At 35.9% G+C, this 16,372-nt stretch overlaps 1 protein-coding gene across 4 annotated transcripts in view; it reads right to left on the reverse strand.

The window, feature by feature from the left end:
• Nucleotides 1-3,282: 3,282 nt before the first annotated feature.
• The window catches only part of LOC124413598 (protein couch potato), a 34,319-nt gene continuing 21,229 nt past the window's right edge, over nt 3,283-16,372 (reverse strand). The window contains exons 4-10 of one of the 4 annotated variants that reach the window (XM_046894308.1): nt 15,739-15,792; nt 13,553-13,615; nt 11,688-11,832; nt 10,016-10,149; nt 6,235-6,509; nt 4,395-4,599; nt 3,283-3,482 (exon numbers count right to left, since the gene is read on the reverse strand). In XM_046894308.1, the coding sequence (XP_046750264.1) occupies nt 3,450-3,482; nt 4,395-4,599; nt 6,235-6,509; nt 10,016-10,149; nt 11,688-11,832; nt 13,553-13,615; nt 15,739-15,792 (909 nt within the window). In that variant the 3' untranslated portion in view covers nt 3,283-3,449. The remainder of the gene's footprint in view (nt 3,483-4,394; nt 4,600-6,234; nt 6,510-10,015; nt 10,150-11,687; nt 11,833-13,552; nt 13,616-15,738; nt 15,793-16,372) is intronic. The other 3 variants (XM_046894309.1, XM_046894310.1, XM_046894311.1) reach the window with 3 other exon arrangements.

Consider the following 16,372-nt stretch of genomic DNA (forward strand, 5'->3'; position numbering starts at 1 on the left):
TGAATGGTTAAATCATTATGTGGTATAATGTATATACCTGATTGAAATTTTATCAATATTGTTAAATCAATTATGTACTATCATTTCAGAAATAATTGTTATGAATTCTGCCATTCGGTGCTCTCGGTGTGTAATTAATTAAACAAAATGAAATTATACTTCGCGTGGTGTAACTGAAGCTAAACGTTTAATTGACTAAAATTGTACGTCTGCATAATTAGCTCGGATGATAGCAAGTGGCTGAAATTTATTTCAGCTCGAGGTACAGTTGAGCCTATATAATCGTATATAATTTATCGTGTATAATGTATAATAACTCGTCAGAGAATCACCTGCCCCGATAGCGTACTGTCTTGATTTTTAGTAATTACGATATGTAATGTAAAATTGTAATATTGTTTATAAATAGAATACATTCATATCCCTCTAAGTGTATATATTCTCTTTTATACTTGTCTGCCTGCGATATAAATGTCATAAGATCCGCACGCAACATTACCCAGCTGAAAATGGTCACCCGTTAAATCATAAAATATTTTGAATGAATACATAGTGTAATTTTTTTAATTGATAATCTTGTGAATTCGATAAAATATATAAGAATATAAATATACATCAGATATACTGAATAAAAAATCATACAATTCACTATATAGTTGAGTGTATGATTTTTAATCTAGTACACCTGGTGATTCGTGTTTTTGTAATTTATTATGTGAAATATTATACATATTATCGAATTTACAAGATAAATAATGTAATAGATTGCATGTTAAATTTTCTCAAAAGATTTTATGATTTAACACATGAACATTTTCAGTATGGTAAACTGATAGTCAATTTCATTATCGCTGCATCTTGGATAATAATAGATTAAAGTTGATATTTAATTTTGCTTTTTCCTTGTCTACACGTCACCGCGAGTATCCGAGTATCGTTCGAGTTTAAAAATGTTATAACAGAGCATACTGACATATGCAGATATCGTTTCATTCATAGGTAACAGCTAATTGTCTTCGACGAGGACTGATTCTCATTATTAAACAAAGAGAAAAAACAAACAGACCAAGAGGCATGAGTAAAAAACTTTCTACAGTTTTTTCTCAATGTCTATATGTAAAATGTTATCAGGAATAAGTTAGCTGCAAAATCATCATGTCAGGACTGAGCGAACGCACGAACAATGAGGTCTTTTGACATGTATGCTTTATCAATGCGTTCCATCAAGATATGTAGACGTATATTTATTAATAATTAACGCGCAGTGAACATAGGTGAAAAAAAAAATGATAAGAACTTTGGAAAAATATTGCAAATCAAATGCAACGAGTCTAAATATTGAGGACGGTATTGAAATGGAACCGAACAGTTGCATTGCATAGTTGGAATTTTTTTTTTTTTTTTTTTTTTTTTTTTAAACTTTTGTTTCACTTTTATCTCATTCTTCTAATTATTTTATAAATTTAAAAGTATATTATCAACCGATGCGATCCGCAACACGGAAACGATTCATAAGTATCACATTCGTAAAGATTGAATAAAAATTGTACGGACACGTATAATAATGAATGCCCAGTATTCTGCGAAGTCGATTCGATATACCTGTACAATATGTGGTGTAATTATAACACAGTAATGAATTTCTCTAAAATCGTTCAACAATTTTTCCCATTTTTCTGCCAACTTTCTTTTTTTAACTAGTTTTGAAAAATTCTACAATGATTCAGAATCATACGTAAAATTTCCGATGAAAAAAACTATCGACGCTAGAAATAAATATTCAAACCAAATTGACTATACATCTTGTAATATTGCTTGATCAAAATTTGTGAATTTATGTTTACTAGTATAAGGTAATAGCTGCACAGTTACAAACGATGTCACAATAGAATCTTGCATTTTCCCGTTACCTCGTGTATACAATAGAAGTGATTATGAAAGTTGAAAAAAAAAAAAAGTATCTGGTTAAGTAAAAGCGACGCTGTCGCCTGACACATTGGTATTTAAATATACGCAAATTACGGGTACCATGACTTCGACCAACAGGAAGGCACTTGGGCAAATTACGTGCCGAGTTGGCCATCGTTCTAATGTATAACTCTCGGGGCACACCTCTGCTACTAACATAGATCATATACAGTTATGCTTAAATACAATTTTTGCTACCCTTAACATTATGATATGTTCACATTCGTTATAATAATATAATTATTATTATTAATTCTGTAACCATCTCCCGACGTCATATTCCTCGATCGCGACGATATTACTTATCGATATATATATATATATATATATATATATATTTTTTATATATATATCTATATCGTCTTCGAACAGATACAAATTCGTACTATTCACTTTAGTGTTTTCAATCCTTGCTATTTTTTCTTTATCTTTCTTTTTCATTTTTTCTTTTTTTTTTTCTTCACTTCTGCTCCCTCCTCCACAATAATGCTGATGATAAACATAAATACACGTTTCTTAGGGCACCTTTGGTATTAAGCTTGTTTTTTGAATGTTAATATATATGAAGTGTATATATAATATACTATATATAACTTTATAATAATACAATGTGCTTTCGGTTAATAAGATCAATTGTTATTATTATTTTTTTCTTTCTCTCTTTTTTTTTTCCACCTATAATTTCATAACGTGTGTTTTTTTTGTGTTGTGATTTTAACAGTGCCTTTTTACATGTAAACTGAAGACTAATCGTACAAGATCCTCGAACCGTAATCGATATATCCTTATATCCGCGAGCCTCTCAACGGCGGTTATACTGATTTCAAAATTAAAATGAAAACAAAAGGCGGGACGCGTTAACTACGATCCGCAAAAACCTTTTTCAATAAATTAAAAAATTATAAAATTACACAATTAAATATTACACCAATGAATAAGTTAAAAAATATATATATAATATACATGTATATAACCTACATGTAAATATAAGAAAACTTATTCCCGTACACACGTATATATTATATATACATGTGTACGGATATATTATGTATAGAATAAAATGTCGCCGGGCCTTCCGCATGATATATAATAATAATAATAATAATAATAATAATAAGAATAATAATAATAATAATAATAATAATAATCGCTGTACGCATTTCTGCCCGCAGTTAGATACACCTTACATATCGAATGAGTTTTTCACGGTCGTTCATAACATCCGCTTTGCCGTAGCATGCCTGGTACATACATACATACATACATACATACATACATACATACATACATACATACATCAATGCATAAATACGGCATATCGTTTTACACCGTATATCCTACCAACGCGCAAAACCGCAACTGCGAACGATTCTATGCCCCCTGATTTTTCTCCACAATCATTTTTCATCAGTACGTCGATCGTTCGATAAATTTATCGACTTCACTACTGGCGTACCTGTCACATTCCGCTCACGTCAACTTTAAGACTGCCCATTTTCATCTCCCTTTGTTCCCTGGAATTAAGAAATAGAGAGAAATATAAAATTAGAGACAAATATCATATATAGGTATGTCTGCAGAATATTCTGCATGTAACGTAGTATGTTTAACAGTATAATAATATTAAATTAGAAAGAGAAAAAAAAAAGAAAAAAGAAAATTGCATTACATCTGTTTTCGGTTCAAGCCTGCAGTATAGTGAGGAGGTCGGACTTAGTTTTTCATATAGACGCAGAGACCCGATCGTTTTTTGGAAGCAGACTATTTCGTAAACATGTTTCCTTCGTGAATATATATGTGTACGTGATATATAAGACGACAAACGAGTGTGAGACATACACATGCAGCGACGAGAGACTTGGCTATCGGTTTGAAGGAGGCTTTTTTCCTCCCTCCCTGCGAGGTGGAGGAATCGAAGGATGCAGGATAAAAAAAAGGAACTGTCCTCTCCATTTTTCAACGCCTCTCGCATGACCCACTTGAACAGTCAAAGCGCGACCTCATGATAAATTCCGGTCGTTTCTTCTTTCGCAAACCTACGCTTCGACCCGTAGATGATAGGTGAGAGGATACTTTAGGACTCAAAGTTTAAATGCATAAGTTCAACTTTGCAAGCTCACTTATAGTATACCGACTACAATCATCGTTACATCATCAGGAGATCCGTTTTTTCGAAGCATGCAGTCAATTTGCCAAGTCGCTCGACTATATACAGCGAGACAGAGAGAGCGAGAGAGGTCCGTTAAATCAGGTGTATAGTACAAGGTGTGCGGTGTAATGATGATAAAATAAATTTCACACATAACAAGGTGTATTATACAATTAGGTATAATAATCGCATAGAGTGTACGTATATACGTATAGAATAATGTGGAAAAACATATAGCAAACAGATAAACATACAATGGGTATAAAGTGAAACCTACTTCCGTCCATAGGTTTGTAAAGCCCACCTCGGCCATTTTTGACTTTGCATACTCAATTCGAATCGCCCCCCGGTCAGAAGATAGGAGAAACGATCCCTGAAGCGTGGCCATCGCCTGGGCCGCGTAGCGAACATCTTGATATTCGACGAAGGCAACCGGCGAGCCTCCCTTGGTGTGCATACGGAGGCGACAGAAGCCGGGGAAACTGTGCACAAACAAGGGTTAGTTTACAGGCTGGGTTTCAGTGAATCTTTCTTTTCTTTTCTTTCTTTCTTTCTTTTTTATTTAATCGAGGTGTAGCTCGTTGCGGTGCGCCAGAGTAATTGGGTTCAGCTGGGTAACACGCTGCAGTTTTGCATAAAGATGATTCGAGGTGCGTGGTGCGTGTGCAGTTTATCTAGTTTAGGTACAGAGGTACGGGTACGTATGATATTATACATGTCTCAATGCAAGCGTGACGATGATGAAGATTAATGATGATCAACTAAATGGAACAATCGTGTGATGGGAATAGTTATTCATTGCCGTATAGTTGTTAGATATTTTTGTTCTGCTCAAGTTCGACTAGGTCATTCTGTTCAGTTGAATTTTGATGAGTAATTTCACGAGCTCATTTATTCGTGTCGCTTTTAAATTCCCTGATAAATCAAAGTCGGTTAGAATAAGATTATCCAAAACTTAAATATCATTTGAAAGGTATTTGGTAGTTTGGTACTCTTGGTTTCCAAAATTTCACTGAACATCGACGAACCTATGGAATTAACAGATTTTATATTTAGTCAGGGTGGTCGTAAAAGTTACACTGAGAAAAATTTCATTTGCCATATGGGACGTTGATAGATAATGTCCGTAAAATTCTGGGTTATTGCTGTAACGAAGGTTTAAATATTGTTAAAATTGCAAGAAAATGTAAAACAAGTAACTATTGTATAATTGATGATTATGGTGTCAATCCTGCATTTTCTGTTTACTCCAACAATAAACCTCTGTGTTTAGTTTACTACTTTTATTCAGTTGAATAAACCCTGAACACTCGACTTATCGTTCCACCATCACCAAATTATCCCAATAGCTACAAGAAAATATAGTACTAATAACCACAATGGAAAATAATAGTAACACATACTAGACATACAGACAAGCGCGTTAGTAATTTTCATTTTGTACCCATAGCTGTATTTTTCATTTATGGTAAGGAGTGAAAATAATCAAAGTACTTTGTGCAGTAACCACAACTAGAAATTTCTCTCAGTCTAATATTTGGAATTTCGTGATTTTTCCAGCTTTTCATTATTGTTCCTGCAGGAACAGTTCCGCTTCGATAAGAATTCAAAGGAACAAATGTTAAAGATTTCCACCTTCCATACGGCCACCCTGAACGATTCCAAAGTTTCTACGATGCCGTAGAGCCTGTTCCTCGATCCTGGCGATCGATTAGGTCACCTCCTCCTCACTACCCTACAGCTATCGTCCGATCCCCCTTTTCCGACACACGCACTCTCCAGCTGTCTCTCTCTGACTCATACCTAGTCATCCCACGTTCCGCGTCGGCATAATAATCAGCAACAAACCGAGTAATTAAAGAAGCTGATTGCGTATCCACACGTCGTTGTTTTCCTCGGTGTATACGCCTACTATACAAAGTGTATAAAAAAAAAAAAAAATAAATAAAACACCGCGATCAAAGGTATCCTACAATTTAACGCTCTTTGAATGGACGCTGATCAGCATATCTCGTAGATACTATATGAAATACGTTATCCGTTGCATAAATTGTCAATTTTCATCGTCGATTGTTCGACGCTCTATTTTCATATATACTTTCAACCTTCCAACTGACCTGTTGAATATCTCTTTGAGCTCGTGCTCGGAGACGAACTGTCCGAGGTTGGCGACGAAGAGGGTTGAGCAGGGCGCGTTGCTCACCGCGATGCTTGGCTGCGACGAGGACGAGCCTACCGGTGACGCCAGCGCCGGCGAAGGCAAGAAATGCGGCAGCGACGCGTGGATCGATGTCAGGGTGGTCGGATGTGGCAGGGATATCGGTGCCTGCGGTACACAAACACCATAAATCGGATTACTCCAGGTGCCTTCTGCGCTGCCGGTCATCGACTTCTTTGATACGGGCAGAAGTACATAAATCCGTGTAAAAACATTGTTAGAGAAACATAAATATACATACAGAGAAGGGCATGCTCAATTTTTTCACCTCACATTCATCGTGTATCGGTTCATGTCTGAATATCAAGGAAAACGTCCTTTTACCTAGACTTTAAAAAGTCAAAATACTTTTGCTTCGTCTCGTATATTTGACTGATCAGCCCAGTTATCATCAATGTCATCATCATCAAGTATCATGTATATCGATTGAGATAAGAACTATCGGTATAATACTTTAGAAAATTTTTTAAATCAAGTGTATAAATTTTGATTATGAAATTTCTTTGTCGTATAATATGGAAAATCGAATACGAATAAAAATATTTCAATCGCTATATTTCCACGAGCATCGTCGTAATTACAACACAAAAGCTAGGGATGAAAACAATTTGCGAAAAAACGGACCAGCTTGAGTTAATTTGAAAACAAGAACAGCGAAAATACGCAAATTCGTAATCGAATTTGAAATTGCAAAAGCTAAAAAAAACTTCCGAGGCGGTTGAGGTGAGGGCTAAATCCGTCGGTTGAGCCCGGAGGACAGGCGTTGAGAGTGGAGGACGATTTTGAAACCTCGCTAAGCCCTAATAGGAGGGAGTGTCGAGAGTCTCTCTGCAGGGTGCCAAAGTCATATAACAGTCGGTGCTAATCCGGCAAAGATTGGCAGTGATCTCTCTCGACCTTATAGAAAAGGTGCTCAGCTGCCGGAGTTCGTCTCGATGAAGTCACCGAGCGGCTGTTCTATCGAACCGGGGTAAAAACGTGTGTAGAAGGGGTGCACGTGTCGGGGAGGAATCGAGAGGGCAACCCAGCTGTGGGGGTGTCGAATGGGGAAGACGTTGATAAAACGCAAGGGTGTAACGCAGCGTCGAAGTTTCGAAATTGCAAAAATCCATTTCGCTTTATTTCAAAGCGTGGAAAGGTCAAAGTGTAATAGAAAGGGAAGATAGAGGATCTTTATAACAAATAAAAAAGTGGTACAATTTTGAAGGTTCTACGTTTTTGTTTTCTACACACAGGGTGGCCACAAATTTTTGGCGAAAAAATTCCATGACTTTTCTAAATTTTCCAGGAGCTAAAACCTAGTTTTCCCTGACATTTTCCCAGTTCTAGTATTTACTAAAACCTAAATCTTTCAGCTCATTAACTCTATATTCGGTTGAAATTCAATTCGAATTGAAGAAAAATATAATGTATGTACAAAAAAGTCAGTTCAAGTCAATTTTAAAAGTCCAAATTAAAAGTCCCCTGCGAATTTCAGTTTTTCCACGACCCCTTTTAAATTTCCTGACATTTCCAGGTTTTCCAGATTTTTCAGGTATATAGCCACCCTGACACACCTTTACCTACATTTTGATCAATTTCTCGTCCCTACTCCAATTTTCTACACAATTTTAAATCCTCTATAAAAGAGAAATTTTTGTTTTTCAAAATTCAACATTGTCGCACTTATCCCGTGTTTTTTGAACCCACCGGATTTTATCAGGGTACGGCCCTGAGCCACCTACACGTGTAGTGCATACGTGGGGCATATACAGGCCTATATCACCGGCAACAAGCCTATCCCAAGGGGAATTCCCGCAGGACGAGTATATACGTGACTTTTATGACAAGAGAAGGGTGCTAACAAGCGAACTCCGGACACACAGAGCCTGCAGCGCAGTGTAATAGAGGCTCGGCTTGTGATGCTGGATTCCGTGAGAATTACGACGAGTACGTCGTATGTACGGTGTACATACATATATATATTGCGTGTTACATATGTTGGCGAAATTTTATTATTATATACTACACGGACACCCGGACTCGCTGATTATAATTATCCAAGTCGACTAAGGGTTGGGAAAAAACATAATAGCCTCGGTTTTTTCAACCCCATTCTAACGGGGACTGGATTCAATTGGATTTTTTCTCTGTTTGCGAGATTAAATAGAATCCCGATATTTGCGATTCCATGAACGTTCTTTCTTTTTTCCCTTTCCCACGCTTTCATTAAGTAATTATATAATATAAATATATATATATATATATATATATATATATATATATATGTACATATACATATACCCGCATTAGACTTGAAGGTTCTCGAATTCCCCCGCACACGTTTGTCCCAAACGAAGAGTGTTTCACCGAGAATTAGACTTAGCCCGCGGTAATTAACTCAAAGCACAAGACTATCCGACTTTCATAAGGTTTCGATCCTGTTTAAATATACCCTGCTTAATATCTTAGTGGCCCAGAGATATTACCGTTGTAAAAAACGCTCCCATGTTTGAACAAAAAAGTTAGACTATAATGATAGACTGCATATATCTGATATACTATACGCGAATTGCAATTTGACTCGCATTGTGCGCGGAAAAAAGCTATCATAGCTGGATGAGAAAAAGAAAGAAAGAAATAAAATCAAAAAAACATCTATATATGGTATAATATGGCAAAAGCATACACGTCAATATCACACGGAGCGGGATTTTTCGCGTGTTGCAAAATTTATAACCTGTAAGGCAAGTTGTGCAGCTTGTGGATTAGACTGTTTGTATATTAAGGCAATATTTGCTTTTTTCTTGTTGTAACAAAGTCTAAACGCTGGTCGGTTTTTACCGGACTATAAAAAATCCCACCGAGAAATACAATTTTTAATTCAACAGTCCAAAAGTCTGTTGAACTGGCTTCGTTTCAATATAAATAATAACATACTCGTTTTCGTAAACCATATAGAAGGTCTGTTTCACTCCATGATTTTAAACAAAGAGTACAGAAACCCCTGATTTTTACGAGGTAAAAACACCAAACGTTCAGTCCTTCAATCTTGGGTAAGAAAAGAAATACCGCCATGATCCGAAACAGTCTGATAATTAGCCCAGTCGGAATGCACGAAAAAAAAACAACTAAAATTGCACTTTTAAGATACCACAATTTTCTTATTCTGCTCCTTGAAAATATCTTCAGCCGCCATTTTTAATTCATGATTTATGTCGAAAAATATCTGTCGTATATAAAAATTTGTTTTAACCAAACTTGTATGGAATGAAATTGAGTTAAATTAAACAAAAACAAAATGTCGGCCAAAGCTATTGCCGAATCTGGTCAAAATTCTGGACTTGGACGAAGAAAAGAAAATGACGGATTTGAAAAACAGCAATTTCGAATATATATTCCGAACGAGACTGAAGTTATAACGTAACCAAACATTGGCGGGGAGGGGGGAGGGGGGGGGAATAACTATTTCGCAAGTATATATTGACTCCGAAATGTTTAGGTTAGGTTAGGTTACTTCAGCCTCGTTATTCCGACTGGACTAGTGTGGTGAATACGTGTAAACAGACACAGGGCACTTACTTAGACCTATATCTAGAGTTAAACGAGGTATATAACGATCATGTATGACTAACGTGCATCGGGGCGCTCGTCGGCGGCTCCAGAGCTTTTTCTGCAGATAGTCAAAGATAGGAACGTACGGGAACCTGAGGATGTAACGCCGGATGAACGAGGGTGGCGTGTTGCAATGCGCCAGGCAATTCGCCGGCAGTTGAGTAGGCCAACGGATGATGCCAGAGCTCCGGTCCTCCAGGGAAAAACGGACTCCCAAGGTCTGAAAAGTAAATTCATCTTTATCACCACCACAGACTGACGATAATCAAACTTTGTAAGTATAAGGTACATACATATCGATACGATAATTATTCCTTATACGTCGACCGATAATTTTGAGTCAAGTTATTTATTACCGTATACGGTATACCACGGTATGATGGATCGTCATAATATGTGTCTCGCGTTCGCAAAGTACCGAAATAACGATCGTCGTTTCCAAAGTCATAATAAAAATACTCGCCAAAGTTATTGTTATCATTATTATGATTGTTTTTGTTATTATTTAGGTATAGAAACGGCGAACACACAACTTGATATACCAAAGTGTAATTTGACATGACAATTTCTACCGACGAATTTTATGCACATAGTTACGACATACAGAGGCTGCTGCTGGCTGCTGCGCAGGTGAATATCATCGTCGTGTGCATGACAGGGAAAAATGCAGAATTGGAATAAAAAAGAGAGTTCGAAGAGAGTCCTTCCATCCGAATAATTGACTTTCCCGGAGGGTTTCGTAAGTGCTGTCGGCGGAATTGCCAATTTCAAATTCGTCAGCCGGCATGCATTTCGTCTGTCTCACAAATCGATATATGTATATACACGATAATCTAGTCGACAAGGGAAGCAGGTGAAGCGATTTTCTGTCCAATATGGAGAAAAAAAAAACAAAAAAAAAACTGGTGCATAATTTGCGCGAAATGACATTAGCATGGATAGAAAAGAAAAAAAAAAAAAAAAAAAGAAAGAAAACAGAAGAGCAAAAACAATATCCATATAACGATGAAAAATAGGTCGTTCTAAATTCGTCGCCGGTGTTCAGAAGCGACGAATCTTTAATATGCATATAGAATATGCACAGAGCAAGAGTCGATTGACATTATTCCGTTTGACCTTTAACTGCAGGTAATTGGAGTGATCGTCTCTGTTCCGTGAATTTAACCCGTTTTATATTTACTTCCTGCAATGTATAATCGGTAACACTGTAACTCGTTGTTCGATATCCGCTGTGATAGAGCTGACAATTAAGTCTTTCTCATGCACCTGACGATCGACGTCATTGAAATTATTTATTATAACGTATACATTAATTGCAACGTACATACATACATGGAGGCATGCATATGCAATTACGTACGTATTCCGATACTATATATAAGCTGAAATTTTCCATCTCTTACAATTAATCTAATCTCTTTTGCAGGCTAACACGAAATGCGCAAATCACGCTGACAACGAGGCACAAAAATAAGAAATAATAAGTAGGATATAAAAAATAACAAAAAAAAATAAACAAACATCCACTCGGTGTCAAAATAGTGTTGGACACGGAGAGACAGGTACGTTTCTTGTTTCATATTATATAGTTATATAACGTACATATATAATACGTATAGGTATATCAACGGAGGTGCGACACGGGGTTAGTGGGTTTCAAAGAGCGAGGGGAGGCAGGGGGTCGATTTTGTGGGGTTGTGTACGAAACAGTGATTAATAATAACCAGCGAGTGTGATTCAGTGGCGGTGCATACTTACGTCCAGTTAGAGGGTGCATCAGAGCGGGGTGCGAGGTGGTGGCTGCTGCAGCGGCTGGTTGCTTAGGTTTGCTAACCTTTGTGTTACTCTTTGCAAATTCCAAACGAATGGTTTGAGGCATATCAGGGTCGAATCTAACTCCCTGCTGCAAATAGATCCCCCAGAAATTAGTTCGACTTGTATATAGATATGCATATGCGTTACATTACACATATCTATCTTCTTTTTCGTTATTTCAATTGTTATCTTTTATTTTTTCATTTATTTCTTTGGTTTTTTATTTTCGCAATTATTTAAAGAAAAGACAATGTCAAACGCAAAAAAGTATATACACATCCTGACCTAATTCTCTTATTCATTATACGCTGTGTAATATTATTATCAGTTACTTTTAATATCGAGAAAAGAAGAAAGAAAAAATTTATATGTACGGATGAAAATATGGAAAAAAGCAATATAAATTTAACGAACAAAATTCAAATATCTCCGTTCGCGTATAATTTTCATCATTTCACGTGTAGAATTATATTTAATATTCTCAAAACCATAGTCGGGGTGATCTCTGTGTTATACCACGTTAAGAATATCCTTCAAATACTTCTTCAAAAAGCGTGATGAGATTGATAATAATTTGAATCGCAGAAAGAAAAAAAAAGACATTACAAAAAAAAAAAATACAGATAGAAACATATTCGTTCATTCTACCGAGCCTGTGATATATCTATAATGCGGAAAAATCCACGCGTGTGTTTTTGTATTTGTGTGTTCCGTGTATAATTGTGTGTGTGTGTGTGTCAAAGTGCTTCAAACCAAATCAGTGATACGTTTTTCCTCACCTCACATAGATTATACCTACTGCACTATAATTTATTATTACACGTGCTGTGCCTGGAGTCTAAGACTCAATATTTCAAAGTGGAAAATTCTTGACAGACATACGAAGCGTTCGATTTTATGAATTTATAATAGAACTATACCACCTAGGTATATATGTATACGTAAATGTCGCGCGATTCCCAAAAATTTGAAGCTTGGCAGTTTCTCTTCGTAAAAATTTTGCGAATGTGAACATCGCGTAAGGTAAAAAATAATTTTTAGCAAAAAAAGAAATGAATAAATAAACAAAAAAGTAATAAATTATTTAAAAACTCTTGCAGGTTTGTTATGCGAGAAGAGGAAAAATGATGACTGATTTCTTAATAACATCCATCCCCCCCCCCCCCCCCCCCCCAAGTATACGATATGACCTATGATGATACTATAATCGGAAGAAAAGGTTTTACAGTATTGGTATATAGACAAAAGAAAAAAGAAAAATATCTTTACAATATGCCTGGGGATCGAAGAATCCGAACAATCGTATACACATGACAATGCGTGTATATATAATATAATATATACGTAATATATTAAAGGAAATTGCAAATTGCGTGACATCAGTTGCGTGTGGCAAATAGATGAGGTGATGGGCTTTTGGCAGATGGGTTCATTTATAGGCAGAGGAACACCATATTAATGTAAGTATGTATATTAAAATCACACGGTGCACCCAGCAGATATATAGGTATATAATAGGTTTTGTACCAATTACAAAGTTCCTTAATTAACAATAATCATACACCTATAATATGGATAGATAGTAACATTCTACATGACAATGATGATAATATTATATCATTATTCTGCAACTATGTAGCAAATAACCCGTGCCGACTAATCGAGGGTGGTCAAATAACGAGGAGGGAGGGGGTGGAGGAATCAAGATGGAAAAAAATATGCATGTTAAAAATTACAGGAATTAAAAATCGTAAGAGAGACAATTTCGCCTAGTTTTTCAACATTATTTCATGAAGTACAAATATTACCTGCAAGTCTTGTTTCGCTGCTTCGGCACCGGCTCTCGTATGAAACGTGACAAAACCCACCGGCTGAAAATCAATTTAACGCACGTTATTACTCACAGATATACATATAAACAATAACAATAATATTGAATTAATTCAGACTGGAGCACATCCCATTGGTAACCATAATACACCTATAAACCAAATCCCCTATGAATGGTTGGATTGTTTGAAAATAAGAAATATCTGTTTCAAAATTATTAACATATTATATACCGCATTATATTGTAGGTAAACAATTTAAGACAAAGTTCGGCTGCAGAAAGTGTTATAGAAATTGTCGAAAAAAAGCTCTATACATGTAAAAAAGATGTTTAAAATATTATTTCGTTCAATTTTTTTTTTCATACGGTATTTACATTTGAATATAACAATATGAAAATCCTGCGAAGCGTGCAGAGTCTGCATAAAAATGTATTTGAAAAATGCTGCGAACAACTGCGACATGGTGATATAACTCCGAGTGAACAACTGCGCGGCAAAAATAGTCGTCGCTGATCAGTAGAGCATTAAACGATAATTGAGCCCGCAGGAAATTGTATTTTTCCTCGACACGCCGTTTGCTCGACGTAAAACGTGAAACGAGCCCCCCGTTGTAATATAACGTACATATATAAATTATTACACGCGTATACAAGGTACATACATACATATTACCTTATTACTATATACCTGAATGTATGTAGTATAGTACAGTAACATAATCGAGGGGAGGGGGAGCAAAGAATGTTTCTGGAAGTGGATTTTCATTTAAAAATATCATCACGTGTCGTATTTATCATACGCGGCATAAAAACAATATTGATTCATTACAATAATAACATTAACGATTATAATAATAACAATGCTATATAGACCGTAGAAGGAAAATAGAAAAGGGAGAAGAAGAAACAGAGAAAGAAAAGAAAAGCAAGAGGACATGAATTTGGAAGAGGAAAAAAAAAAAAAAAACTACACACGAAACGAAGGAGAAAGCGTCGTTACTTGTGGAAACGTATATCTCTGAGGTTGTTAACGAAATTAACGCGAGAACAAAGAGCTTTGACTCGACCTCGCGGTGAAATCAAGGATTACAAGTAGCATAGGGGTGGGAAAGACTTTGACGCAGGTTCTGTCTCAATGGACTATAATATGTATGTATTTGTACATAGGTATATACAAATGGTATGTATGTATAAACCAGGGTGTTGCTGGAGAAAATAAGTTGCGAAGTTCCATCGTGGAAACCTCTGAAAAGTGTGTTTGGGTTGAAAGAAAGATTCTCTCCAAAGATGAGCGTCTGCGTTACGTTTGAAATTCATTAAAGGCTTAACATCGGATAATACTGAAGTTAGTAACGTTAATGTAACGAAATTTCATGGAAAAAATCATTATTGCGCAATTTTAGAACTCTTTTTAGACTCTAGTTTAAAGTAACAATTTTTCATAAAAATGTATCGTTATAATAGTAAGGTTACTAACTTCATTCTCATTATATCGCCTCGTTCCGCGTATCGATATATGGGGCATTCCACATCAAACCAACGGGTTTACTTTTGAATTAAGAAGAAAATTGAATTATACCAAGAGGAAGTTTTTTTTTTAATTTTTGTTTTTCATCTTATTTTTTAACACAACAAACCATCATTCAAAATAAATTCCAATAAAAATATTATTCAACATTTTCATCCCATTTTCAAATCACGATGAAAAGATGTGGTTTCGAGTCCCCAATTTACAAAAAAAGTTTCATAGATTTAAAAAATGTCCATCTTCATATCAAGGATATTTCACGTCGCCACACTTTTACGAAATGGTGGAAAAATTGTGAAAAATTATGGGTATCATTTTTGACCGAAGCAAGCAAAAAAATTCATTGGAAATCAGAATCCTAGGTGATCAGGTTGATAACCCGTTGGTTCGCCGTGGAATGCCCCATGTATATAAATATATAAATATATATTTATGAAATACAGTGCAAATCGAGTGAACTGAATCATCTCGACGTTACAATATATACGCAGATGCAATTAGCGTGCAAATAATGTACATCGTTATTGGTGTAGTAAATGAAAGAGTGCGGTTTTGTAGTTTATAAATGACTTACAAATAGATACAGTAAATATAATGAATACATATATGCATATGTACGATTTTACAAGACTCACCGATGCGGTTTTGCCGTTTTTACTCGTCACTTTCAGCAAGGAGCCCTCGTAACCCTGAAACGCGTATTAAACTTGTGTCCAATTAATTGTTACATATATAAATTATAAATGATTTATAGATATTATTTCTTATTATTATACCTGAAAGTGTATAAATGATGCGAGAGAAGCAGAGACAGGCGAGGGAAAGAGAGAGATTGAGATGTAGAAAGAGATAGATCTATATATATATATATACATAGAGAGAGAGAGAGAGAGAGAAGAAACTCGGAGTATCGATTAGGTGCAGTAATTACAGCGTGACTGACAATGAGAATACGGGAATGGATGCTGTAACCGTCGTTACATCCTGCCGCGTTGGCCTCTCCTTGTCCAGAAAACATGTACATACATACAATGTATATGTATAATATATACGTATAGATATAATATAACCGATTGCAAAGCCTCTCCTGATCCTGAAAAGAGGTTGCTTGTTCGCCGCGATAGGCGGACTCGATTCGATATGTTTTACACCAGCGGCCAGCTAATTCTCTCTCCGACTCGACATGGTTCGCTGAAAAATATTATTATCCGCTCTGGTTTACGTTCTCAGAGTCCCGGATCGATTCGTCCTGCCTAGGCACCTCTTCTG

This window comes from Diprion similis, chromosome 12, assembly GCF_021155765.1.
Source record: "Diprion similis isolate iyDipSimi1 chromosome 12, iyDipSimi1.1, whole genome shotgun sequence".
NCBI classification, from domain to species: Eukaryota; Metazoa; Arthropoda; class Insecta; order Hymenoptera; family Diprionidae; genus Diprion; species Diprion similis.